Here is a 27,685-nt window from a genome sequence, read left to right on the forward strand (position 1 = left end):
TCACTGATCGGGACACCCAACTTTCAAAATCCTTTTTATATCTTCAACTTCAACAACGCTCATTCTGTCACTTAATTAAACCGATAATGCAAAGACGGCATTGCATTTTCGTTTTCAAATCCCCCTCGCAGAAATTGTAGCATAACTCAATTCCAGTCAGTAACTGGATGAGCGGTGATGAAGAAGAAACTAAAAAAGCGTTTAGGAGGATTGATTTTTCATTTTATTTTTGAGTCAACAAATGCAGCTTCATTTTGAAAATAAAAAAGCATTTCTAGTATTGACTTTTATTTTTAATTATGCATCATAAATGCTTCCATAGACACAGGGACTAAGACGGAGAAGACAGACTATTTATTGGCTATTTTGAAATTTATTAGCATTATTTTTCCTGACATTCTTTCTTTGAAAACCACAGAGAGAGTTTTTGGTTGTTTTGCTTTTGTTTATTACAGAAAAAAGAAGTTGTGTGGCCCTCAGAAGGAGAAGTTTGGGACCCCCGCTCTAGAAGATTTGTAGTTTTTCATTCTTCCGATTATTCAAACCCCACCTGAACGCAGCATTTCTCTACGTTTGGGTTTTACATGAGCTACATCGCATGGCTCTAAAATCAGAACTAAAACCAGTTTTGAAATAAAAACTCAAAAATGTTGTTTCAAAATGTACCTTAATTTTCAATCCAAATGTTTTGGTTCAGATTCCATGTTCCGTCTTTCTCTTGTCAGGAAGATGACCAAAACACTTCTGCTCTTCTGTCCAATTTGAGAACTTGAGTCGAAACGTTTCCCCACCTGCAGGACTAAACGCTTTCCTTTCATATCAACAATACGAACATCCAGCTTTTTAAAGGTTTGGATGTTGTTTGTTTTCTTGGGAGAAACGCAGACACACCGCTGAGGATGATTCTAGGATGACGTCATGAAATGGGCGGAACCCACAAAGAGTGAAAGGCGGAGCCTCAGAGATCGAGTCATCTTAGTTCTGGGTAGGAAAATAAGCTGTGAAAAAACTCATATTTCATTAAAAAATGGTTATCAGGGGGCGTGGCCATCAAGAGCTAAAAAAAAATCAGAACTGAAAATTGGACGGTGACCTGTCCAAGATTAGCCCCGCCTTCACCCATCAGGACCCGGGTCAGGCCCCGTGACCCCGAAAGGGGACAGCGGAAGGATGGATATTTCATTTATTCTGGTGTAGACTGCTTTGTGTTACCAGGTATGAAAAGTGCTAAAGGGCGGGGCTTAACACGTCCAGGACTGTTAGTGCTGTTAGTGAGACTTTACAAAGGAAGTGTGAGAAGAACCCACCATTCATTCACAAGAGGCCAGCATGTAAACATGGAAGGTTTTAGTGCTTCTCAAAAGAGTTTTATTTGTTAGAACCGTTTTGCACAGACAGGAGTTTTGAAAAACATTCAGACTTAGTGGTGAGGAACAAAATCCACAGATGTTTTAAACAAACGATCGTCATACGTGTCTGAATGAACACTGGCTTCACTTGGTTTCATTAATAAAAGGTCACAAACCAATAGTTTGGACATCGTTTGCACAATGATGAGAAGAAACGGCGGCGTTTAGACGTCACGTCGTATGACTGCCGTCGCTCACTCATGTGCTTCCAACTTTCTCTGGTCGTTTTTACATCATCACTGCCACACAAACAGTAACACAACCCAACAAAAATGTCTATTTCTTCATCACAACAATGATGGGAGTCATCAAGTGTGCGACTGTCTCACAACGCAGATGATTTGAGGAAAGGTCTGAACGCTGAAACCCTGTTCAAGAAGAAAACTGCTGACCATCGATCAGAAATGCTTTGATGACCTTCATGACCTTCGTCTCCGTCGGACGTTCATGCCGAGCGCTTCATCAAAAGGCCGTGTCGCACAGCCGCTACGTACATTTGACGCACGTTGAACGGATGGAAATTGGTCGTGCGTGACTCTACGTCTGAAAAGTGAGAAAAGTTGTGGTCTTTAGGTGAAATGTTCACAGATGTGTCACAAATGAACCACATTAAAACCACAGAAGTACAAATAAACCACGCAAAAAAAAACACGTAAACTAATGTAGGACGTGAACCGTGTCTGATTATTGTGCTGTTTATATTCGACTAAATCTTGTTGTAAATATGATCATTATTTTGTTTAATTCCATCATTTAGAAACTTATTACATTTAAAAATCCAAGAAACTGAAACCAAAAATCTGTAACTTTGGCAATGAGACGATAATCCTTTAAGAAAATGAAAAATTCTTCTGGATTCATGGAATCAGATTAGTGGGGATCGATCGATGCGCTCGCTTTAACCCTTGTGCTATCCTATGGGGTCCAGATGACCCACCCTTCCATTGACGTGTTCTCCCTACCATGACAAAGGTGGATAAAGGTGGAAAGATTTCATGTAATCCATGGACACCAGTGAAGATCACAAATCATTGAAGAAAAAAGGTTCAGAGCACTGTCTAGTGGGTCTAGATGACCCAACTCCCAATGTTAAAGTGCCTAGGATAGCACAAGGATTACATAGTGCGTTCTCCATTCTATAGTTTGTCTGAATCTACAATTCCTAAATCCAGAGCCCTGGAAATTTCCCAGGAGTCTCAGCAAAAAAACAGTGAATCAATGCTCACTAGATTGGAGAATATAGACCACAATACGTTGCGATGGAACAATTTTTACCAAAAAACGTATTTAAATGTATTTTTTAAATAAACGTTTTTTTTATCTTCAGGAGACAGTGGACTCATAAATAATCATCACAAAACACTCAGATGAATTAGATTTTAATTCTGGGAAATCTATGACGTCATATTCACCGTTTAATAAAAATTTTAAAAAGTAGTGAGCGTGGAGTCTGAATTGCTTTTAAAATCCAGGGCACTAAATAGTCCCGCACTGTATCGTTTTTAGGAGTTAGGGGTCAGGGTGGGAATTTGGACATAGAGACCTATTTGTGTGTGTATCTTTCAAAAATCACGCACAAATGCTTAAGATTTATGTAATAATTGCGTAAAAACGGTGTAAAAAACACATGAACTGAGTAATTCTCAACCGACCAGAGATTCTGAACAGTTTAAAACCGAATTCAGGTAAAGATCCGTCGGCTGAAACCCTCGACAGACAGCTGAACGCAAGAAAGACATATGAATGACGTTGGTCATGCACGGATCACGAAAGGCCGAAATTTCATACGTGGAAAAAGCACAAAATGTGAGCAGTGGCTGTGAGACACGGCCTTCACAAGAGTCCTGGTGTGGAGTCAGAATTCCCAAATGTAGCCGATTATTTTTCCGTGTCTGCTTGAACATGAGGAGCTGCAGAAACAGAACTATCCGGGTTTCTATGACACACCTTGACTGTATCACAGACCTGGACTGAGTGACGTCCCCCAAAGACAATGCTTCACTTCAGGCTCCAACCAAATGAAGTCGCTCCAGTCCCCATTTTTACCATGACACGGACGGCGCCACGATGGAGCCAAATGTCGTCAGTGAGCAGTGATTGGTCCGAGTCAAGTCATTGTTACTACAGCAACCGTTTGTCGGAGACCACACCCCTACCACTTGAAAGCAGGCTACACAAAAATCTGTCAAAGTTTTTGAACGTTGAATGATGGGGGCCCTCAGGCTCCTCCCACCTTTATTGAGACATCAGATTGGTCAGTTTATCACTTGAGTAGCACAGAAAAATATCATGTAAAAAATAGGATAATCAAGATGAGTAACAGCTGTTTATGGGATTTTGGCTTCTCAGAGCCAGCAGGGACTTCCTGATTGGAACGCCAGGTGGGAGGAGTCACTCAGTCCAGTTCTCATTTGCCTCGATGCACTGAGCTGTTCGGTACAGTCCAGTATTTTCAGCATTTCTGTTATAAAATAGACCAAACGTAATATTTTTGGGCCCCCATTGGTTGAAGGTCCATAGAAAAAGGAACAGACCGGTTAAGGCGGAGCTACCTGTTGATTCGCTGAAGGTCATAGAAGAAAGCGCCAAGAAAGCGACTGTCATCCTCGCCGCCGCCGCCCGCAATCTCCTCTCAAACAACACGAAATGCTTTTTATCTAATCTACGAAGAACCAAAAGCCAAGTGGAAACAAAGGGGCTGCTGGATGACAGCCATCGTTGTTGTTGTTGTTAGCTTCACCCCGCGTGCGCCAGGACGGTCCAACTCTGACTGGAAACGCTCACCTGAATGGCTTGGACCATTCTAAACTGAGCCGGACTGTACCACTCAGTGGAAACGAGGCTCTACAGAGGTGGATCAGAGCAATGATTAACAATTATTTTTTACTATCTGTCCATCTTTTGTCCAGTCATGTTATAAATAAATGCTAATCTGTAGATAATTAGCATTAAACTGAGGGGAATTAGGATGAAGACGTGGGTCTGTCTGTTCATGCATGCGGGTTTGTGTTACAGGCGAGTCAGCAGGTTCTGGATTCCACCTCCAGGACATTTCCGGCTGATCTGCTGGTTCTGGTCCGATGAGATGGAAGTGAAACATCATGGAAGCGGGTTCCTCAGTGTCGTGGCAGAAAAAACCCAACAGAGAAGACCTGTTTTAGGCATGTGTCTGCTTGAAAGAGGCTCTTCCATGAAGCAGAGCGTCAGTATAAAGGGATTCAGAAAGAAGACGGTCAAATGAAAAGAAGAACACCCAAAAATCAAAAGGCAACACTGCTGGTTATCAGGTCCGAGTTCCACTTTTGCTCCGCTTTTATTAGCCAGCGTTTATGTCTGGAGACAGAAGGTTCTTCGTCTTCTACATAACCCTTCTGCCACTCGTCTTCCTCACCACCTCCACACTCTAGAACTCAGCAAACTCCTTGGCACATTTCTCAGAGAAGGAAACGCGAATCTCCTCCTCTTCATAGTCGTCAAAGTTGCTGGTGTCTCCAGGTCCTTTAAACTTCGGGACGAAGGGAGCCTCCACCTGAGGAGCGACAGAGGAACTCGCTTTAGGGAGGTGCGAGGAAAAGAAGCTAAGGGGGGAAAGCAAAACGCACCTTTTTCTGGAAAATGGCGATCCAGTCGGTGGCTGCAAACCACTTGTGGCCTTTGATGTCATTGACTCCGTTTTTCAGGTTCCCGTAACGTTTTGTGAGATCCACCTGACAGAACGACAGCAGATCAGATGTTTCTCACTCTCAAGTTAAAGCTTTTTAATGTCAGCCCCCCTCAGATGTTTTTATGTCCCACCTGTAGCAGGTTCCTCAGGAGGTCCTTCAAGTCGGAGCTAAAGTGAGATGGAAAACGCACCTGGAAAGAATAAGAGAAACTGTAAAAGCTTTGAATATTATCCAGGAAAAAGAGGATTTTTATTCGTTTTTAAACGTTTCAAGTTAAATATTGAAATCAATCTCTGAGGCTTTGTCTCCTTGTGGGCGGCGCCCATTTCATGACGTCAACCCAAATAAAGTTCACCAGCCCCTAAAAAAATGAACTACGAAGGAAAAAAGTACAGTCAGACGCAGACGGTGCGGAAAAAGATTTTTTAGAATTTTGGAACAGATTAAAATGGTCTCCCATCCCCTGAGCAAGGATGAATGTGGACCAGATATCTATGATCGCCAAAACCATAACCAAGACCCATAACTAAAACCCATAACTAAAACCAAAACCATAACCAAAACCATAACCATAACCATAACCAAAACCCATAACTAAAACCAAAAACATAACCATCATTAGGGCTGCATGATATGAGAAAAACTTGCGATATGCGATATTGGTAATTAATATTGCGATAACGATATAATTCGCGGTATATAAACAAATAGCAAAACAACCAAAAACATAATTTCCGTGTTCACTGCAACAGTTTAAAAATTATACTCCAAATGACCCTTGTCGACGTAGGAGGCAAACATCAAACATAAAAGGGCTCATCTGATTGATCAACAACGTAAACGGGTCCTTCCGATTGGTTAAATGCATAAAGGGATTTCTTTCATTTGTTCAAAATTTCAAGCTGCCATGATATTGTTTTAGCAAATTTAAGGTAATCATTTATTGCGATTTTCGCCGTCTTTTGCGGTATGCATATTGCACAGCTTAATGTCGCGATGACGATAAATTTGCGGTATTTTGTGCAGGCCCAACCATCACCATAACCAAAACCCATAACTAAAACCAAAACCCATAACTGAAACCAAAACCCATAACTGAAACCAAAACCATACCAAAAACATAACCATCACCATAACTAAAACCCTTACCGAAACCCCAACCAAAGCAATAACCCTAACCAAAACCATAACATAAATAAAATCATAACCAAAACCATAACCCATAACTAAAACTATAACTAAAACCAAAACCATAGCTATAACTACAGCAAAAACCCTGTCCTTAGCCATAACCCTAACCAAAACCATAACACAAAACATTACCATCACCATAACTAAAACCATTACCAAAACCATAACCATAATGAAAATCTTAACCATAACCCAGCCTTGACAAACTAAAAAAGTTGAAACTGAAGCTGTAATTGTGTTGAAGTGCCACACCTGTCACACCTTTTTTTGGCACGAAAAACATATTTTTCCACTGTAACGCAGTGGTTAGCACTCTTGCCTCACAGCAAGAAAGCCCCAGGTTCAAGTCCCAGCTAGGGGACCTGAACCAGAACACCAATGGTGGACCTTTCTGTGTGGAGTCTGCATGTTCTCCTAGTCCAGTGTTTTTCAACCAGTGTGCCATGAGATATGGTCAGGTGTGCCATGGTAAATTACCAATTCACTGATCTAAAATTATTTCCCATCTCCAGGATATCAGCTCTGTGTTCATCCAAACAGGCCCTGATAAAACACTGAGTAGTTAGGAATATGAAAGATCGTAAAATACTTTTTTCTTTGTGTTTATTTGATTCTATTAAAGACACTTTGATAAGAATGACGGTATCACGATTTAGCTGCAGCTACATCTGTTTTCTGAAAAGTCCCGCCCCTTTAACTGTCTCCACCAATCATTCTTGGAGGCTTAATCACACGTCATCAGTCTGACCAATCAGAAGTGGTTAAAGTCTTCACTTCCTTGTTTAGATTCTGCTCATAAAGTCTCTCAGTTCCAACAAAAATACCAGCTAAAGCTCGTCTTTAGTGGTGTAGCTTTCTACAGAATCCGGTGTCAGACCGTGGAAAAAGGGAACAAAACAATGAAGCTCAGAGACGCTAGTCTGTCTGCGTTCGGCAGCTGATTGTACTACATCTCCCATAATTAACTGGGTTAAAGTGACAGCGTCTCAACGTACAATGAGTCCTCCTTTGACGTCTTGAAACCACAACGAACACACATCAAACAGTTTTAAAATCTTTTAACCTTAACTTTTATAACATCTTTTAGAAAAAGCAGCTGCAGCTTCCAGCTTTTTCTGCCACAATTATCACAAAAATGCATGTGAGATTGCAGTTTACACTTTTGGATGCTGGTGTGCTGCGGTATTTTTGTCAACGTTAAAGTGTGCCGTGGCTCAAAAAAGGTTGAAAAACACTGTCCTTGTGCATGCGAGAGTTTTCTCCAGCTTCCTCACACCATCCAAAAACAGGCTTCATAGGTTCATTAGTTCCTCAAAATCAGGGGTGTCAAAAGGGGTTCGGGGGCCACATTCAACCCGTATGATCCCAAGTGGGCCAGACCAGTAAAATAAAAGAAAAAAACAGCTTTGTTGTTTTTTTTGGTAGCTTAATCACTTATTACACATTCATTTACAGAGGCCAATGGATCTCAAATAAAATGGATTTCACTTTTTAAAGTTGGTTTATTAAGTTTTATACAGATGAATATTTTACATCTGACACTGAAAGAATCCCAATAATAAACTCAGGAGGGGCTACGGACAAAAATGAAACACCTGCCTAGAATGTAAACAATGAAAAATTAAACTACACTAAACTTACAAACATTTGTGAACATAAGAATTTGGAGTTAACCTCCCTTTCTCTCCTGAAGCTTCACCATCAATATCAGAATTCAAATCCTGTGCAGAAAAACATTTACTGTCATTCAAGTGTGCAAAACACAACAAAATGTCCAAGAATCCTTCCTGGTTTGCTGCTTGAATTTTGTGGTAACACCTGGCTTCTTCCTGAACTTTGATGGGCACCATCAGTGACCAGACTGACATCACGGGACCAAACTGACATCAGTGACCAGACTGACATCATTGACTAGACTGACATCACGTGACCAGACTGACATATGTGACTAGACTGACATCACATGCAGTGGCGCCACCAGGGGGTGGCCAGGGGTGGCCACGGCCACCCCTCTCCGACACCTTGCCACCCCAGTGGCCACCCCAGTAGCCACTATAAGCTGTGGTAGCATCAGTTGTGCGTTTCATCCCAAATGCACAGCCAGCAAGCGGCAAGTCGCTCTGATCACCTAAACCGGCCCTCACCCCCTCCCCTCCCTGCTGCCTTTGAGTGCGCAGACATCTACAGAGGAGCCGCTGGACGCAGAATGAATAAGACGCGTGGTTCACTTCCGCGTTCGAACCCTCAGATCCTCCGGGCCGGTCAGACAAAAGAACCAGTCTCAGTCACTAAAGATGAACTTTCTTTATTACTTTTTCCTTAAGTCCAAAACGGCGACTGACCGCGCGTGTACGCGCTCCACACACTCACACGCGCTCTCCCCCCTCCCTTCCTGCATCGCGCGAGCACCGGTTTCAGCACGCACACACACGCGTGCGCGCGAGAACGCACGCACGCACACACAATCACACATCCCAAAATGCTACGTTTCTTTTCCTGTTAAATATTTTCCGTGGGTCTTTAACAATCTGTTTACTGTACTTTAGATCTGGATGGATAGATAGATAGATAGATAGACAGACAGACAGACAGACAGACAGACAGACAGACAGACAGACAGACAGACAGACAGACAGACAGACAGACAGACAGACAGACAGACAGATAGATAGATAGATAGATAGATAGATATATGACTTTATTAATCCCACAATGGGGAAATTTCATTTATCTGTGGCAGCAACACGACATTCAGAAATAATCTATATAATATAACATCAATAAAGGACATCACAAATGACATTTATATTAAATAATTAAAAATATCACTAAAATTATTATGAAAAATTATTATCAAAAATTAGATTCTTATTAATTAAAGAATTAAATATTAAATAAATACAGTTGCAAAGGTGTAAAAAACATGCGGTCTGCAAAACATGTAAACCCAGTGTGCAAATACTTGGTGCAAATACGCCACATCATCAGCGGCGGTGGATGTGTCATTACTTTTTATTAATAAGTAAAAAAAGGATGTCACTGTCACAAGCCACTCATTTTCATGGCACTATTTAAGCACTGGTTGTTTGTTGTGTTACCGCAACATTTTGATGTGTTTTTGTTTCCACAGAGTTACCTATAGTCATTAGTTGATGCTTGTGTCTGTCCATTTTCAGAGAATGAAGAGAAATTCAACATATATTCTTATTTTAAGAATAAAAGCGCAGCAGAAGGAGTGAAAGAGATGGTAGGGGAGCAACAGAGGAGTAGTGAGGAGGAGGAGGAAGATGAGACAGAGCAGCATGAATGACAGAAGAGAATGAGGAAGACAAAGATGAGACGGCATCAGAGGAGCGACAGTCAGCATCATTGGTCTGAGAAGCAAGGCACTACTCAGCATAAGCAGGGGCTCCACTTGTTCCTGGACCAACTGGTGAAGTTAGGATTATGTTACCCTAATAATAAAAATGTTTCATGATTATTAGTCTGAATAGAAATGTCAACAGATATAATTAATAATTAGAAGGATATTTTTATTATCATTTCAGAACAACAGATTTCATTTTTTGTTTATTATAGATATCTCTCAGTCAAGAGCCGAACACCCCAAGCAAACACACCAAAGCATTAAATATAAACAAAAAAATATATATATATATCAGTAGTAGTATCTACTAATGGTATCTACTAGTATCTATTAGTTATTATACTAGTAGTATCTACTATAAGTTCATGTTCTACAAAATATCAGTAGGCATTTATCTTTCTGTTGGTTTTCTAAAGGTTGTTTTACTACGTTTGTTAGAATGAATTTTAAAAATATAGCTCATGGTTTTTGTGTGCCACCCCAAGATTTAATGTGGCCCCCCACTGGCCACCCCCATGAAAAATTTCTGGAGGCGCCACTGATCACGTGACCAGACTGACATCACGTGACCAGACTGACATCAGTGAGTAGACTGACATCAGTGAGTAGACTGACATCAGTGACCAGACTGACATAAGTGACCAGACTGACATCAGTGACCAGACTGACATCAACATAGTCTGGTGCAGTAACTAGAGAGCTGACTATGTCATCAGCTGTTGTTGTGTCCATCAACTCCAGAAACTCTGCTGTGACGTCTCTTCAACACCTCTAATAAATATGTACAGCTGTATGCATCTGTGATGTTGGTGCTTTCATCAATAGTGACTGAAAATACAATAAATGACTGGATTCCTTCATTTTGGCGTCCAAGTCTACTCAGAGATGTTGGATCTGATCGTAATCCTTGACAGACTCATGTTGGTAAAGGTCGTCTGCTATTTGGAAACAACCCTTCTGCAGTCTGTAGCATTTTTCCATAAGTTCACCATCTGAAAATGGTTTGGATGTTTGCTCCAACTTGTCTGCAGTCAGGTGTCTGTCACTGCTCCATCACTGATGTCACGGCTGCAGTAAATGCAGACGGTTGTTCCTCAGTCCAGCTTATAGTTGGTAAATCTTCTCTTTTCTTAACTGCAAATGGTGACACTTTTCTTTATGGTGAGTCTCATAATGGTGCTGTTTCACCTGTTTTGCTTTTCCTTTGCTCCCCCTAGTGGCAGAATTGCGCATTTCGGTTCTTTAAAAAAAATCATAACTCGCCACAGGAATGGACTAGTAACGTGCTATTTTTTTAAACATCCTCATAATTTTACTCTTCATGACTGGGCCGGATTGAACCATCTGGCGGGCTGAACACGGCCCACGGGCCGTATGTTTGACACCCCTGATCTAAATTGTCCCTAGGTGTGAACGTGAGTGTGCGTGGGTGTGTGATTGAGGCCCTGCGACAGATTGACAACCTGTCCAGGATGTCCCCTCCTTCCGCCCACAAGTGGCCATCTTCGGCCAGCCCCGTGACCCCGAAAGCGACAAAACGGATTAGAAGATGAATGAATGAAAATATTTTTTTAGACACTAAAACACCATGGAAAACGAATCAAAGTGAGAACATATTATAGGAAAAATAACATGCACTGTTCTGACATCTGCTTTAGCATATTTAATGACAAAACATCTGCTAAACGATAATAATGAAATTGCAATTGTATGCTTGCTTCCATTATTGAAAAGGTTTTCCTGAATAGAAACACAACATTCTTTTCTTCTTGAATACAGATAACGAAGTGAAAGTCATGCTGGAGCATTTCCACTCACCTTTCCTGAAACTATCTTTTCGTAGATCTGAATGGGCTGATCAGCAAAGAAAGGTGGATACCCCGCCGCCATCTCGTACACGAGAACCCCCAAAGCCCACCAGTCCACGGCCTTGTTGTAGCCCTTCAGCCATGGACAGAAAGAAACGGGCGTGGTCAAACAGAGACACTCACTGCTTCCTGTAGGTGCTACCACAGTGGAACCCCTCCTGCCTTCAGTTGGGGATCAATTCTTCAAGGAAAACGTTAAACATCCTCACAGAGGAACCACCAAATAGCAGCTGCAGCTGCAGCAGCAGCTCAGAGCTGAGCGCAGCAGCAGGCGGTTTGCAGTGAAGTGTCCCTTCATCTTAAAAATTGAATACAAGGGTTAACAGAAACGTACAACTTGGACTTACTTTGCTGAGAATAATCTCTGGAGCTAAATATTCTGGGGTGCCACACAGCGTCCAGGTCCGACCCTTCACCCTCTTGGCAAAGCCAAAATCTGTAACCTGAGCGGAGAGAACAGACCAGAGCAGAGAAGATCAGCCAATCACGGGATTTTCTAAACCTTCCTGGCTCTTTTCAAAACACCGACAGCTCATCTACAGGAAAAGCAGAAAAACAATTTGCACATCTTGAAGCAGCAAAAGTCGTCACCTGGGACCACCAGGGGGCAACAGAGTCTACGAGAAACCAGCGGGTGGACAACCGTCAAAAGATCAATTATCGTAGATTTACTGTGCAGATGAATGAATTGGACAAAACTTTGAGATTACAGACTTCGAAGCTTTAGCATGAGCAGCTAAATGAGATAAAAACGTTTCTCTTGGCTTTTCTGCCTTAGATGTGAGTTTGTAAAATACATAAAGGAACAAGAAAAGGCCACATCTCAGTAGAAATGAAACAGTGTTTGTAATGTAACTGTTAATAGTTGACAGAATTAGCTTTGCTGGGCATTAAGGAGAAGGATCAAAGAATAGAAGGAAAACAATATATTGACCCACGATTGAAAAATCTTTATTGAACAATGGAATCTCTGTCAACGCTGGTTTGTGAATCCTCAGAACTTATGTTAAAACCAAAGACACTTAAACTTTGCTTTGGTTCCGATTAAACAAAAAAGGAACAGACAGAATAATGGCCGTTTTTTGTCTTTGTGCTTCTTTCCGTTAATCTGGAGTTTTTCTGGTGGTGTGGACCATTTCAGTCTTTGATTAAGACCATGTGCGAAAGCGAACCAAACCAGATTCCTTCAAGCAAGTCCATTAGTCTGTTCTGACATTAACAAGGTCAGCTTGCAAGTGAATCCTGGTGTGAGTCAGCAACAATGAATGAAATAAATCTAGCAAACAGAGGAGCAGAAGTGAACCAAAGAAAATATTTGGTCCAGATCCAGTCCTGATCTTTAAGGACGGGATTCAGACTGCCATCCTTTTAAACCAAAGCTTGTTAACAAAACCATGTGATTAAAGATCTCTTCACTAGCTGCGTTTACATGGACAAAAGTAATCGGAAAGAACGCCTGATCGGAAGAAAAGTGCGTCATGTAAACACGCCGTTCAGAATACTCTGCCCCAATCAGACTCGTTCGGATCAAAATTTCTTTCGGATGGAGATAGGTGGGTTATGCTGATTGTTGATCCGATCGTTGTTCATGTAAACAGTTCGTTCTGATCGTGTGTCACTACTGCTCTGGTTTACGTCACGCATAGACGGTGTTTCAGAGGAAGCTTTGGAGCTAAACAGGACCGACCGCATGCTCCGTGCTAGTGAACTGTGTCTGTGAGCAGAGCAGCCGGAGGGATAGCTTTGTGCTTGCGGACGGGGGGGTGGTGCTTTGGTACCTGTGCGCTCTGGGGGGGAGGCTTCTGTCCCACCGTTCTGGGTTTACGAGGTGCCAGAACCATGCTTTGGGGCGGTGTGTGAGCTTTTCATAGCAGAATGTGGCTCAGTCCTTACAAACCGTTCAAACAATCACATGGATTTGTGTTTCCAGTCGTGTCCCGACAAAATTAAGGCTGATTTTATTCCCACATATTTACGTGCAGCCAAGATGCAGATTGCAGCATTTCCCGCATGGATTTATGTTCATCAAACAAGGCTAATGTTGTTAGCGCGTGTTAGCCAGCCTCTCTTAGCCCTGCCTTCTTCAGGCTCCGTTCTTCCACAAACAAAAGCACTGACCACACGGATTAAAAATACAATGATGCGTAAACAGGCTCTTCATAATATTCATAACAATAATAAAAGCACGTTTAGAAGATCATCTCGTATATTACCGAGCTGCTGCATGAATGTATATTCCAGCTCAGTTTGTTTACAGTGGGACTCATTTCCTCTTCCTGTATTTTCAACACTACTGCTCATGCCCAATGATTTATTCTGACCAAAAGTGTGACCATGTGAATGTTTGTTCTAATCGAAAAAAGTTTTTCTGATCCCATCAACACCGTTGAATTCTAATCCGACCATTGATCCCATCAAGATATTTTGCCCATGTAACCGCGGCTAATCATTGGTCAGGAATTATGAGGGCGGAGCAAAGCAACTAAAGGCAGAAACAATGGAAGTCCTGCTCTTTGCATTCCTCGTGGGGATCGTTCACGATTTCAAACTTTAGTTTTCTCTGACCAGTTTTAAATGTCTGTATAAACGTCAGGTTCAACACTTATTTCTTTGGTCGTGCTGCACGGTGGTTACTGAGGAAACGACGGCTATGAAGGTACGCCGATACGCGTCTATGACGTATAGATTGTTGGGAAAACAGTGAGAAGCTACATGGATCACGTTAAAAGTTATTTTAACACGTCTGAATTCATCCGATCACATTTTAATGAGTTGCTGTGTCCCATTGTTGCTCCGTTATTGTGTTTACATCCCATAATGCCCGGCTCACATATTAATTACGGAGCCTGTGACCCGACATGGGTAAAAAAAATAATGAATTCGTTCCCACAAAATAATAATTCACGTGATAAATCATTTATAAACACACACCATTTATTTATTTCTACAGAAGCATCATAATCACGTCTCCATGTGTGGGTTCATTCACATCCCGGTACGCTCTCCGACCTGCCGCTTTCCGCCACTACATCTGTGTCTCTGTGACCCACATTCACTCAAGAGGGGAAAAATAACAACTACATAATCTATTTATTATGGTCTCCAGGAAAATAAAAGAAATATCATAAGATTTAGGATGGCCCAGCTGGATGCCTTTTCAAACCGCAGCGGTCTGCCGGCCAGCGATCACCTCGCTATAGTCAACGGAAACATCAATGATGCCATAGCAAAATATAGTTTATTATTGCTTTGAACATCGTATTTACAATAAAGATGTAACCGGAAGCATTTATGTTTATTTCCAGTTGAAAATACGGGGTGTGTAAAAGGTCTCAATTATTTTGTTGGAACAAATTAATTTTTTTACCTGTGTCAGGTCAGGGGCTCCGTAACTAATACTCTGAAGATTTTCTAACAATAATCAACAACAATAATCTTGACTGAAATTCAAATCCTTGAGGGGTTTTATTATGAAATTAGCCTTAAAGATGTCGTGTCCACAACAAAACATGAGGGCATAGCGTTTGATCTCTGACTTATTTTTCACAAATGCTTGTGAATATTTTCTATTGGAAACCTTTGCCCCTGATGAATTCTGTTACATGTCAACAACTAAGAAGGAGATGACGGATGCATCCCAGACGGAACGCTGCAGAGCAGCCGTTTACCTGTATGTATCCCTGTTGGTCTATGAGCAGATTTTCAGGTTTCAGGTCCCTGTAGATCAGGTCTAAAGCGTGCAGGTACTCAAAGGTCAAAACAATCTGAGTTGCATAGAACCGAGCGTGAGGCTCACTGCGCACACAAAGACAGAAAGAGAAGCTTAGCAGAGAAAAAGGCTGAGAGCTGAACAGAAACAGACGAGTCACTCCTTTGGGAGTTCAATCAGCGTTTTCCACGGCAGAAGAATACTGACCTAAACCTGCCGATTTTACGAAGGTGAGAAAACATCTCTCCACCGGGTACGTACTCCATCACCATGTAGAGGTTTGTGTTGTCCTGGAAAAAGGTGACAGACAAAAAAAACACACGCTAGCATAAAAAAATGAACAAAGCCATGACTGGAAGCTTAATGAGGTAAATTAAGAAGAGAAGCAGAGAAAAATTTCAACTTCTGCTTAATATTACAACCAAAACGGGCCACGTTACCAGGTACACCTACGACGGAGTTTTAGGGCCAATTTACAAACGATTTTTTATTTTTTATTACAACTTTTAAGTCGTAAATTTTTCAAATAACAAAAATTTGGAAATTTACGAGAAAAAAGTCATACTGTTAAACTACGAGATCTTAAGTTGTAAATTTACGGGGGAAAAAATCTCATAAATTTACGAGAAAAAACCTGAAATTGACAACTTAAAATCTCGTAGATTTACGGGGAAAAAATCTCTTACATTTAAGGAGTAAAAAACACCAACGTTGTCTGTTCCATTGGAGTCTACAGTCTTATTGCTTTTCTTGTGGCTCTTTTTAAATGTTTTGTAGTGACCAAACAAAAGATGGCTTCCAGCTAGCTTGCAGCTCTCTCAGCTCTTTGGTGTTTTAGCCTCTGAAGGTAATTGTGATGCTGCAGCTCTCACTCTACTCAGCACAATTTCTACCAGCAGCAAGCAGCTAAACAAGCTAAACTTCAAAAAGCAAGCTTACAGTACAAAATCAGCACAGAGGAAAGACGACAAGGCAAAGCAAACGGTTGCTGAGCCCAGTGGAACCGCAGGAAGAGATGTGCAGAAACCAAAACCCAGCCGGGATAATAACAATGATCCTAATCCACATACTTCCCATATTTATCGGGAGATAATCTGGATCGGCTTCTTGCAGGTATAACCAAAGAATTGTCCATAAACAATGGTTTGATACAAACAAACTGTCCTTAAATATTTTTAAGCACAGTTTTAATTTTTAAGGATGGTATTATTTTTGAATAAAATCAAGTACATCCCATTTGGCTTTAGAAAATTGCTAAACATTTCTGAGTTATAAATTGAGGATGTTCTTCTTGAAAGAGTAAATGAAATAACATTTCTTGGAGTAATTTTAATTCATGAATTATTCTGGAAGCCACACATCACACATGTTCTCTCTAAATTGTCTAAATAAGTAGCCATTTTACATAAAGTAAACACAGCTATATTCTATATTTTTCCCTCATAATGCCTTATTTGTCTTATTGTTTATAAATCTGGGGGCACAGATACAAGTCAAATACAAAACCTATTTTTATGCTGCAGAAAAAGCAATTAGAATTGTAAATCTGACAAAACAAATATTTCCCACACTTAAATTTTTGGATTTAGTTGGTCTTAGTACTGGACTTTTTATGCTTAAAGTTAAAAAACAAGGTGTACCCACCAAAATACTGAGTTTGTATATGATTTACGTGGTAAAGATATATCAGAACTAGAGCAATAAAGAAGATTTTGTTCAGTTGTCAACATGTGGAACTTATTATCTGACGATCCGACAAGTGCAAACTCCAAAAATCAGTTTTAAAATATGCAGAAATGTGAAATATGTAAAAAAATACCTTATGGACTGAGAGACTTATGTGGTAGGGAAGTCATTGTGAGAAGTGGGTTTTTTTGTATTTAGGTTCTATCAATTTGTAGGTAGATATGAATTTTGTTATCAGGGTCAGTGAAATGAGCCTCGGCTTCAGCCGACACCTTTTCCGATTAATTTTGTTCAACATTTATGTTGACGTTGTGAGTTTGAGTGTTTAACGTAACCGAAATAAATGTCTTAATGTTTTCCAATGGAAAGTTCAGCAGTGGATAGAATTACTGCCATTTGATATTCAGCTGCTATGCAGCCAAACACACATCTGGACACAGCTGGAGAGCTGATAGGAGGAATAATGGAACATACATTTTAAGCAAATCCAAGGATGTGAGCAAATCACAAGCCGTCACCAGACGGTCATGCAAACATGCAAAACACCCGGAGTGATGCAGAAAGTCTCCGTACCTTAAATGAGAATTCTAGCCGCACGAGAAACGGAAAACTAACAGCTTGGAGAATCCTTTTCTCGTTGAGCGTGTGCTCTATTTGCTTGAGCTTCACAACCTGAGAGGCACAGAGAGGAGAAGAAAAGGGAGAAACTTTAGATTTTAGAATCTGCTTTAACCACTGAGAGAAGCTAATACTTTCAAACACAAAAGTAAAGGTCGCATCACAATAAATAATCACCAACCAGATCAGCGATTTAACGTCAAAAACACAATAAAATGAACCTCTACAGACAAACCATGAAGCACTTTTGTGTTAGAAGCAATAGGTCAAAAGATGTCCGATGTTTATTTACTATGTTTTGTTTGGGTTTTTTTGTCGTGATATTTGTGTTAATATAGTCTCATCCCTGAATATTGTGAAAGAAATATCTTTGTAGAAACGGATCTTCCTAAAGTCCCACTCCGATCCTCTTCTTTCCAAACTGTTCCCGTAGTCTTTTAACTATCAAAATCCCAAAAGAAACTCATTTTCTAGGACATAGTTTCTGCAGAGCGGCAGGAGTTCATTAGAAATTCATCTCTGAGTTGTGGGCGGGACTGTTGGCATGGAAATAAGCCTCTGCTCATTTCCCATGATCCCTTTGTTTTCACTCTCCTCCACTAGCTTACAGTCCCTCAGCCCCCTATTTTCATGATATTTTTTTTGTTTTTATTTAAGTTATTCAAGTTATAAACTGACCAATCAGATGTCTCAATAAAAGTAGGTGGAGCCTGCTGACCCCTCACGCCCAACGTTCAAAATGTTTGACAGATTCAGTGTAGTTCACGTTTAAGGGGTAGGGGTGTGGCCTTCCAACAAGCTCACTCCTGATTGGTGAGAGTGGTTGTCATAGATGACTATGACCGATGACTCAGACCGACCCGGACCAATCACTGCTCACTGACGACGTCCGGCTCCAACCTGGCGGTGTCTGCCTCACAAGAAAATCACGACTGAAGCGATTTGCTTCGGTTGGAGCCGTAAGTAAAGCATTTTCTATGGGTGACGTCACACTCACTCAGTCCAGGTCTCTGATACAGTTCATGGTACAACAGCAAAGCCTCACTTTTAGGTTGTGACAAAAACTTGATTAACTGCAACAAATTTACCAGAATCCTTCACTATTTTTTTATCATCCGAGCTCAAAGAAACAGAGAATCCCACACGAGATATCGTCGCTGTTTCTCTTGATTATTGATGTGAGCACTGCTCAATGGAAAATCAATCAACCAATCAATCCAGGCTGACCTTCTGCTTGTTCAGGATCTTCATGGCGTAGTGCTGTCCTGTTTCTCTGTGCTTCACCAGCATAACGCGACCAAATGAGCCGGTACCCAAGGTTTTCAGCCTCTCAAACTGCTCCAGGTTAGCAGTGTTCTAAAATACACCAAAAACAACACTGGTTAGAAAACGTAAAGAGAAAACTACAGTAATTTACGGAGGCCCTAAAGGGACAAAGAAAGTAAAACAAATTTGTAATGGTTTCTGGTAAGCACTGTTTTTTTTTTTTTTCTTTTACTTTTATGTGCCTTTAGGGGCTCCGCAGTAACTGGAGTTGCACTGCGAGAAATTTATGAATACTTTAGTAAATCTCATGTTAATGTTTAATTGTCTTTTTATGTATCATGCTATGCATTCAAAGCAGAAAATCAGTTTGTCATCTATAGAAATGTCATAAAAAAACCATCACAGCAGTAAGCACTAAATAAATTAATTATATTCTACATGCACAGCATTAAATAATAGCAGATGAATGTTTACATACATATTTATATACCACTATAATGTTTATTTAAAAATATCCAGCCACATGCAAATGTCTAGTTTTCTTAGACCCAATTGTCAATAAGGTTAGTTTCTCTCTTTTTTGCTGATCAATACATGATTTATTTATTTTTTTAATCAATATGCAGAATCAATGCACTGTTCAAACCAAACTTTGTGGCAGCACCACCTCCAATCACTCGGAAAATAGTTTTTACACCCTTCACTACTTACTGCAAATTGGAAGAAATCCTGTCCCTAAATAAATAAATACATACATATTTAAATACAGTACAGACATATATAGAGACAGTAACTACATGCACACAAACGATAGCTTCTAACGTCTCCAGCATTATGGGAAAACAAAATAGGACCCCGGAATGTGAAGTCTTGAAACAATCTAGTGTTTTGGATTCTTATCAAACACCAACGTGTTTAATAAGAAGAATTTCTTGTACACCTCGTTTAAGAGGTGATAAAAATTATTTAGACATAAAATTTAGAATGTATGTCTAATTTTCCTACCCAGGTAGCCTCATGTACAAGTCCTTGCAAAAGTATTCATCTTTATTTATTTATATATTTTAAATCACTCATCGACAATAACGTGTCTTTTTTCCACACAAAAGTTTATTAGAAAAAAACCTCCCAGCCACTTCCTCCAGCTCCTCGGCGTTCTCAGGCCAGCGAGAGACGTAGACTCTCCAGCGTGTCCTGGGTCTTCCCCGGGGCCTCCACCCATTGGGACATGCCCGGAACACCTCCCCAGGGAGGCGTCCAGGAGGGTGACTTAGCTCCTCCTCCTATCTCTAAGGGAGCGTCCAGCAACTCTATGGTGGAAGCTCATTTCAGCCGCTTGTATTTGGGACCTGGTTCTTTTGGTCATGACCCAAAGCTCATGAGCAGAGGTGAGTATTGGAAAGAAGATCGATAAATTGAGAGCTTTGCTTTCTGGCTCAGCTCTTCACCACAACGGACCGCTATAGCGACCGCACAACGACGGAAGCTGCACCAATCAGTCCGCCTGTCAATCTCACGCTCCGATCGTCCCTCACTAGTGAACAACACCCCAAGTTATTTAAATTCTTCCATCTGGGGCAGGAGCAATTCACCCGCCCAGAGAGGACAAACTACCTTTCTCCGGTTGAAAACCATGACCTCAGATTTAGCGGTGCTGGCCCCCATGCCAGCCACTTCACACTTTGCCAAAAACTGCCCCAATGCATGCTGGGAGTCCTGGTTCGATGAAGCCAACCGGACAACATCATCTGCAAAGAGCAGACAGGAAATCCTGTGGTCCCCAAACCAGACCCCTGGCTGCGCCTAGAAATTCTGTCCATAAAAACTATGAACAGAACCGGTGATCAAGGGCAGTCCTGCCGGAGTCCAACATCCACCGTGAACAGGTCCGACTCACTCTTGGCTATGCAAACCAAGCTCCTGCTCCAGTCCTACAGAGACCGGACAGCCCTCAGTAAGGCTCCTCGGACCCCAGACTCCCAGAGCACCCTCCACAGGACACCACAGGGGCGCGGTTGAACACCTTCTCCAAATCCACAAAACACATGTGGACTGGATTAGCGAGCTCTCACACCCCCTCGCACTCTATTACCCTCCGTCCTCTGTTACACGACCAGGACGGAAAATCGCACTGTCGTTCCTGGATCTGAGGAACAACAATCCGATAATTCTCCCGTAGCATGAAAAACACTGTCCCCGAAGATTTTCGTTTATTTTACAGCATTCATTCTGCTCTCTATCTTTAAAAGCCTCCCAGGGCATTCTCCAATGAAGTATTCCCCCGGGATGATGCTGCCACCACCATGCCTCACAGTGGGGAGGGTGTAGTGTTTGGTTTCTGCCAAACATAGCATCTTGTCTGATGGCCACAAAGCTCAATGTTGGTCTTATCTGACCAAACAATCATCTTCCATTTGATCGTGGACTCTTCCACATGTCTTTTGGCGAACTCTAGTCAAGCTCTAACAGGAGTTTCCGTTGCCACTTTCCCATAAAGTTTTGACCCAGGCAGCAGTTGCAGCGTTGTACACACAGTCTGTCCCATCATGCAGGGAAGCTTGTAACTTTTTTATCGTAGTCGTAGAGGTCTTGGTACTTTGCAACAATCCTTAATCTGAGTTGCTTGGAGTGTTGTGTAATGGTATCCAGGAATACCACTCAACTAGTGTCTGGATCCTTCAGTGACAGGTGTTTTGTACCTCAGTCACTTGAGACACACTCAGGTGATGGTCATTTCACTAATAGTGAGACTCTTGGTACCAAGCGGATGGACGGCTATTGAATTAGACCACTATATATATAAAAGGGGGTGAATAATTATGCAGATAAAATATATTTTATTTTACATTTTTGTGTCATTGACAATACTTGGTAGGAATCTGTTTCCTTTTGCCTTTATAAAGGGAAAAAAAGGTTAAACGTCCAAGAGGGTGAATACTTTTGCACGGCATTGTACACTCCATGATCATTGTCCAAAAAATGGTTTATTGTCCAGCTTGCAATGCGTCCCTCAAACTGGGAGCAGGTCAAATGCTGCGTTCTATGCTACATAGACTGTTGTCACGGTGGTGTGTGTCAGCCTGATGGTTTCACATTCATGCTGTTACAGAAATACATTAACTACAAACATTAAAATACAAAAATAAACAAAATAAAATAAAAAAAACACAAACCTGTGAGGGATTCTCCCATTTCTTGAGGAAGTCTTCTTTTGCTTTAGCAAGAAATTCTTTAACTGTTAAAGAAAATAATGTCAGTATAAAGAAATGGAATCATCATCGACTGAATCAGAGAACTGGACTGAGTGAGAGCAATGTCGTTCTTAGAAAGTGGCTTTCTTCTGGCTCAAACCAGATGAAGTCAATTCAGTCGCCAAATTTTGCTATACTGAGGCCAGCATGTTGTAGCAAGACGACGACAATAACAGTGATCGGTTCAAGTCAGTTTCAGTCATCGTTTCTATGGCAACCACCAATCAGGACTAAGCTTGTTGGAGGGCCACACCCATACCACCTGAAAGCGGGCTACACAAAATCCGTTGAACCATTTTGGAAATTGGATGTGGGGATCAGGAGGTGCCAACTTCTTTTATAGAGGCATCTGATTGGTCAGTCTATGACTTGAATAATTTGTACCACAAAAAAAGGGGGAGGAGTCACTCAGTCCAGTTCGTGTGTAGAAAAAGAACAAAGTATACGCAATAAGTAAATAATTAAGTTAGATCAAAGTAAAAAGTTTCTCTTTCCAACATCCATATGTGGTCTTATCACCCTCTCATGGTGGAAAAAGTATTATCTGAGCTTCTTCATCCACTAAATCAGGGGTCGGGAACCTATGGCTCGCGAGCCATATATGGCTCTTTTGATGGTCACATGTGGCTCGCAGACAAATCTTTAATTATAGTTTTTTTTTTCATTAGACCAGTCCTTCTCGGGCGCGATGCGATGCCAGAGGCGCGCAGTTGTAGCGGTGCTTGGAGAGAAAAATCTGCGCCAGCGCTATCAGTTACTATTATCTATTATTTCACAGAGTTTGTACCAGCTGGAAACCTGTGAATTGACGTACCTAAAACTACGCGCTCCCGTCTCTGAGAAAGAGCGCGCAGATGCGGGGACGGGATGTTAGAGGAAGAAAGCAGAGGGTGGGGCTGAGGTGTTGTGGGGACAGGCAGCAGGTGAATCGCGCAGGGATTGTAAAAACGTAAAACCCGCTGCCTGTCACTCACTGCAGCGTGTGAGTGTGTGTTTGGCTCCCCGTCTGCATGTGATCAGTCTGTCTCACATCTACAGAACATTCAGACCTACGATGACGTTTAAAGTCTCAACGCCTGCATGAAGCAGAAACTCACCACGGATCAACCAGACTAGACCATCAGCAAAACTACCACGAGAAATACTCATCATTTATTAGCAACAGAATAACAATGTTATTAAAAAGAATCCACAGACTTATTGTACTTTAAAAATGAAGAAATTAAATCAAATGCACACATTCATTTGTATATTTAGTTTTAAACAAATTGTCGCGGACTGAGTTGGATGGCTGTTGGGCCGCGTTAAAAGTTCTGGAGTTCATTGAACGCGTCAAGCAGAGATCTGATTGGCTCTCAGTTCTGTCGCTCAGCCTGTTGTTAGGTAGTTTGGACCAATGGGGTTCAGCTATGGGCCGAAGAAGGGAAATGGGAGGGCTGCAGCGGGAGCAGGGGAATATAAAGTTGGGAGAAGCGCTCTCGTGTCGGCGGGAGAGATTCAGGAGTTGCTGAATTAATTGAACGGCGTTTGTTGCGGTCTGCAGTAATCGGAATAAAGAACTTTAAAAGAGGTTAAGTCTCCGTGCCTCAGTGTGGGGAAGGGACACTACATTATTGTATGGCTCTTTCAAAATTACATTTCAAAATATGTGGCGTTCATGGCTCTCTTGGCCAAAAAGGTTCCCGACCCCTGCACTAAATCATCTTCAAATGGACACACCATGCTGCTTCACCTCTCTGAAAACAAACTAACCTTCAACTAAACCTGCTCCAGACCAGGTTATGTTCAGAGCATGAGTTGCCAGGGGAACTAAGCATACCCTGAAACATAACTCCATTTCTGGAACCGAAAGCTGAGGTTATCAACTTCCTTAGCCTCAAAGTTACCGTGGGAGCTAGCAGAACCTGCTTTCTGGAATACAACCCTGTTGTAGTAGTTACCACGGTAGGTTTGAGGAGTTCAGGATTAAAGTCAGGGTAGTTTAAACATGCTTCCTGGAATACCCCCCCCCCCAGGTCAACATTGGATTATTCAGAAAACCTCACTGAACATCTGGAGTTTGCTGCACTGAAAGTAAAGGGGCTGAATTTTTTGCACGCCCAATTTTTCATTTTTTATTGGTTAACAAGTTTGAAATATCCAATAAATGTGGTTCCACTTCATGATTGTGTCCCACTTGTTGTTGATTCTTCACCAAAAATTACAGTTTTATATCTTTATGCTTGTAGCCTGAAATGTGGCAAAAGGTTGAAAAGTTCAAGAGAGCCGAATACTTTGGCAAGGCACTTCATTTGGAAGCAGCTGTTAGTTTGTGGAGGGGTGTAAGCCCCGCCCCCCTACCAGCTTTTTCTCTCTACCTGACCCCCCCCCCCCCCCCCCCGCGCGCGCTCCCCCAGACTACTCTATACAGAGAGCGCAAAATACACATAGTGGGGCCTCCTAGCGCAACTTTACGTGGAAATGAGCACAAATTAGTGTAGAAAAATGTTTTTTCTTCCCTTGTGTGTGAGTGGGGGGGGGGGGGGGGGTCGACAGCCCACGTTGCCCACAGGAAAACCCGCCACTGGCCACGCAAACGGTTCCAGGGCGCAACAGGCACACGGTGTTCGGGAATATCTGACACCTAACGGAAGACGGTGAAGTCGTTTCCCGCCTCATTCGTAGAATCTGCGTGGAATCCTCGGGACAATGAGAGCTGTACATTCATTCCCCCCGCGACCCTAATGCCTCCGTTAAAGCGGGAAGATGTTTCCCTAAATGACTGGATGGATCAGAACCGATGAAGCAAAGGCCACAGATGACGTGAGGCTGATGGACAGACTCCACCGGCACCGGCACCGGCACCGGGACCGTTACCCACCGCTCTCCATCTCGTTGCCCTTCCTGGCCGTGGGGGCGTTGCCCATGATGACAACCTGTCACCGGATGTTCCTCGCCGCCCCGCAGCCTTCTTCTTCTCCCGCTGGAAAATTCGACCCGATTCTCCCCAGAATCCAACCGCATGTGTGGAGAACTGCGGGTTTGGCGCTAAAGAGCGGGATGACCGCCGTCCCGGAGGTGGAGCCTTTCCACGGCCATCCACGGAGCTCCCAACCCGGAGAAGTCACGCCGAGGTCCGCAGCTTCTTCACGCACAAACGGCCTAAAAAACGCGGATGATGATCCAGTCTTTGCCTCCTGGCTGCCCCGGCCATCCAAAGTACCCCCGGCCCCCCCTCCCCCCCGTAGACAGATGCCCTCAGACACGAGCCCCCCACTCCACGCGCGGAACTCGAGTTTCTAGAAAACAGCATCCAGCCCGCGCATCCGCCCGAGTCAACATGGTGTGAACGGCCGGCCGGGACTCACGGAGACGGGAGAGCTGACGGAGGACGAAGCCCCTCCCACCGAGCGACGTCAGGGTGATGGACAGCTCCACTCAGCCCGCTGATTCGATCGTTTTTGAAGGCGTCGCGCAGGCAACGACGCTGATTGGTCACAGCAATCCAACAATAACGAGGACCGTAAGCGACGACTTTCCTCCCAACAACAAACACGACCTCAATTCTGTCTGTATGTGGAGGAAAAGCAAAAAACCAAATGTCTGTATGGCGGCAGTGAATGATTGACAGGAATAACGACCAACACGCGCCTGGCTGGATGTGACGTCAGCAACAAGCTATTTTTAGCAAAGCTGGTCAGAACACGGCGCGCGCGTGAAGCATCTTTTGGAGGCAAGCCTTCAGCATCTCTCAGCAAGATGGCCAGAATTATTTAATTCAAATTTGGAAATTCAACAATATGCTTTTGGAAGATTCTTTATTTTGTAATAAAGTTAGACAATAACAGAGGTTGATGCCTTGGACATGTCACCTGTGAGTTTATGGGAATGGTTTAAGTTTAAAATTAGAAGTCTTGCAATTGAAGTTAGTAAAAGTGCCTTAAGATTAAAACGTCAAAACCAACAAAATATTTTAAGAAATATTAATAACCTTTGTAAAAAGATGGATTTTTCGACTGAGGAATTATTAGAATTGAATAAATTACAAAGCGAGTCAGATATGTTGTGTATTGAAAAAGCTCAAAGTGCATCAAACTCTCGCTGGATTGAAGAGGGAGAAAAAAATACCTCAAGTTTTTTAATCTTGAAAAGCAATTAAAATGCAAATTCACAAATTTGTTTATGAAGACCAAAGTGAGTTTTACAAAGAAATACACACATTTTATTCCCATTTATACGAGTCTTATCATTCCGAAGCTGACTGTGGACCTGATTGTCAACCATTTAACCGAAGAAAAAAACAAAAACCTTCATCCACAAACATGAATGAAATTCAAACACCCCCCTCCCCCAAATACGACATTAGAAAACATAAGATACGTGGATATTTATCCTTCCTTCCAAAATGATTCAACACGAATCTCCATGTATAAAAGATTCAATGACCTTTATGGCGATATGAGACAGTCCAGTTATTGAACCTAAATCCATACATTTAATATTTACTAGGAATGAAAATACCTCTTATTTGTTTCCTGCGGCTACTTTTTATTTTAACATTTTGCGCTTTTTAGACGGTTTTGATTTGTGGTTCGTTTATTCACAACACACACAACTGTGGTTCACCTTCACCCAATTAACCAGACTTGGTAGAAGTAAGCTCGTGATTGGACGTCTGCTTGTTTGCAGTGTTCCATAATGTTCATTCCTCACAAAAAACAACCCCAAAGTCGTATTTTAATTTAATAATAAGTATTCCTCTGAAAACCTGCTCTCTGAGCACCAGCCCCTCCCAATCCATGAAAACGAGTGGGTGCTCACATTGTGACGTCACAAAGTGAAGAACTGCCCTTTCCAGGAAGTCTGTGCTGCCAGCTCCACCCCCAGACACGCCCACTTTCTCAGTGATCCGCTAAACGCTTTCCTTTTATGGGGACAATATCCACATCCTCTGTGTTCTCTGGAGAGACTCAGACCTGCTGCCGACGTCGACTCTAGAATGACGTCGTGAAATGGGCGACACCCACAAGGAGAGGAAGGCGGAGCCTCAGAGATGGAGTCGTCTTACTTATGGGTAGAAAAATGCCAAAAATAACTGATATTTCATTGAAATTTGCTCTTTAGTGTTCCAATGGTGACATACGATCATAAACTTGGAGATAGTTTGCTCTGAAAGGCGGAAAATAGCAGAGTATACTCGGACATATAATAAAAGTAATAACAAAAAACTTTATTGACATAGCACCTTTCGAAAACAAGATTACAAAGGGCTGTACGATTAATATAATTAAAAACAGTGTTGTACGCCCGAATAAAACACAACACACACAAAACAGTGTTTCAAATCAATCAAATCACTAAAATCAGTAATATAAGTTTACATTTAACCTTTGTGCTGTCTTGTGGGGTCCAGAGGCACGTTCACATTGGGAGTGGGGTCATCTGGACCCCACAAGACAGCACAAGGGTTATGAACCAGTAAAATCATTAAAAGCCTATAAAGGTACGTTTAACTACTGGTCTGGACTCAGCGAGCCTGATCTCTTCTGGGAGACTGTTTCAGGTGTTGTGGCTCTTATAGCAAAGGCCCCGTCACCCTTGGTCTTCAGTCTGGGTTGTGGGATTGTTGAAAAGCCTTTTGCCGAAGATCTAAGATAGCGACCAGGGACATGAGGG

General features: G+C 42.1%; 1 protein-coding gene across 2 annotated transcripts; it reads right to left on the minus strand.

Moving 5' to 3' along the window:
* Positions 1 to 4,692: 4,692 nt before the first annotated feature.
* Positions 4,693 to 25,597, minus strand: LOC101160964 (cAMP-dependent protein kinase catalytic subunit alpha). 2 transcript variants are annotated; one of them, XM_023966283.1, is made up of 12 exons: positions 24,891 to 25,597; positions 21,953 to 22,014; positions 19,491 to 19,514; positions 18,741 to 18,869; positions 17,469 to 17,567; positions 15,417 to 15,499; positions 15,169 to 15,295; positions 11,848 to 11,943; positions 11,451 to 11,573; positions 5,205 to 5,264; positions 5,012 to 5,116; positions 4,693 to 4,938 (listed from the first exon to the last, which is right to left on the minus strand). In XM_023966283.1, exons 1-12 carry the CDS (start codon positions 24,934 to 24,936, stop codon positions 4,813 to 4,815), a joined length of 1,080 nt encoding a protein of 359 aa, XP_023822051.1. In that variant the 5' UTR covers positions 24,937 to 25,597; the 3' UTR covers positions 4,693 to 4,812. The 2 variants fall into 2 exon arrangements, with proteins under 2 accessions (XP_023822051.1, XP_023822108.1); XM_023966340.1 differs by lacking the exon at positions 19,491 to 19,514 and having other exon boundaries at positions 24,891 to 25,594.
* Positions 25,598 to 27,685: the final 2,088 nt, after the last annotated feature.

The sequence above is a fragment of the Oryzias latipes genome, chromosome 1, assembly GCF_002234675.1.
Source record: "Oryzias latipes chromosome 1, ASM223467v1".
In the NCBI taxonomy this organism is placed as follows: domain Eukaryota; kingdom Metazoa; phylum Chordata; class Actinopteri; order Beloniformes; family Adrianichthyidae; genus Oryzias; species Oryzias latipes.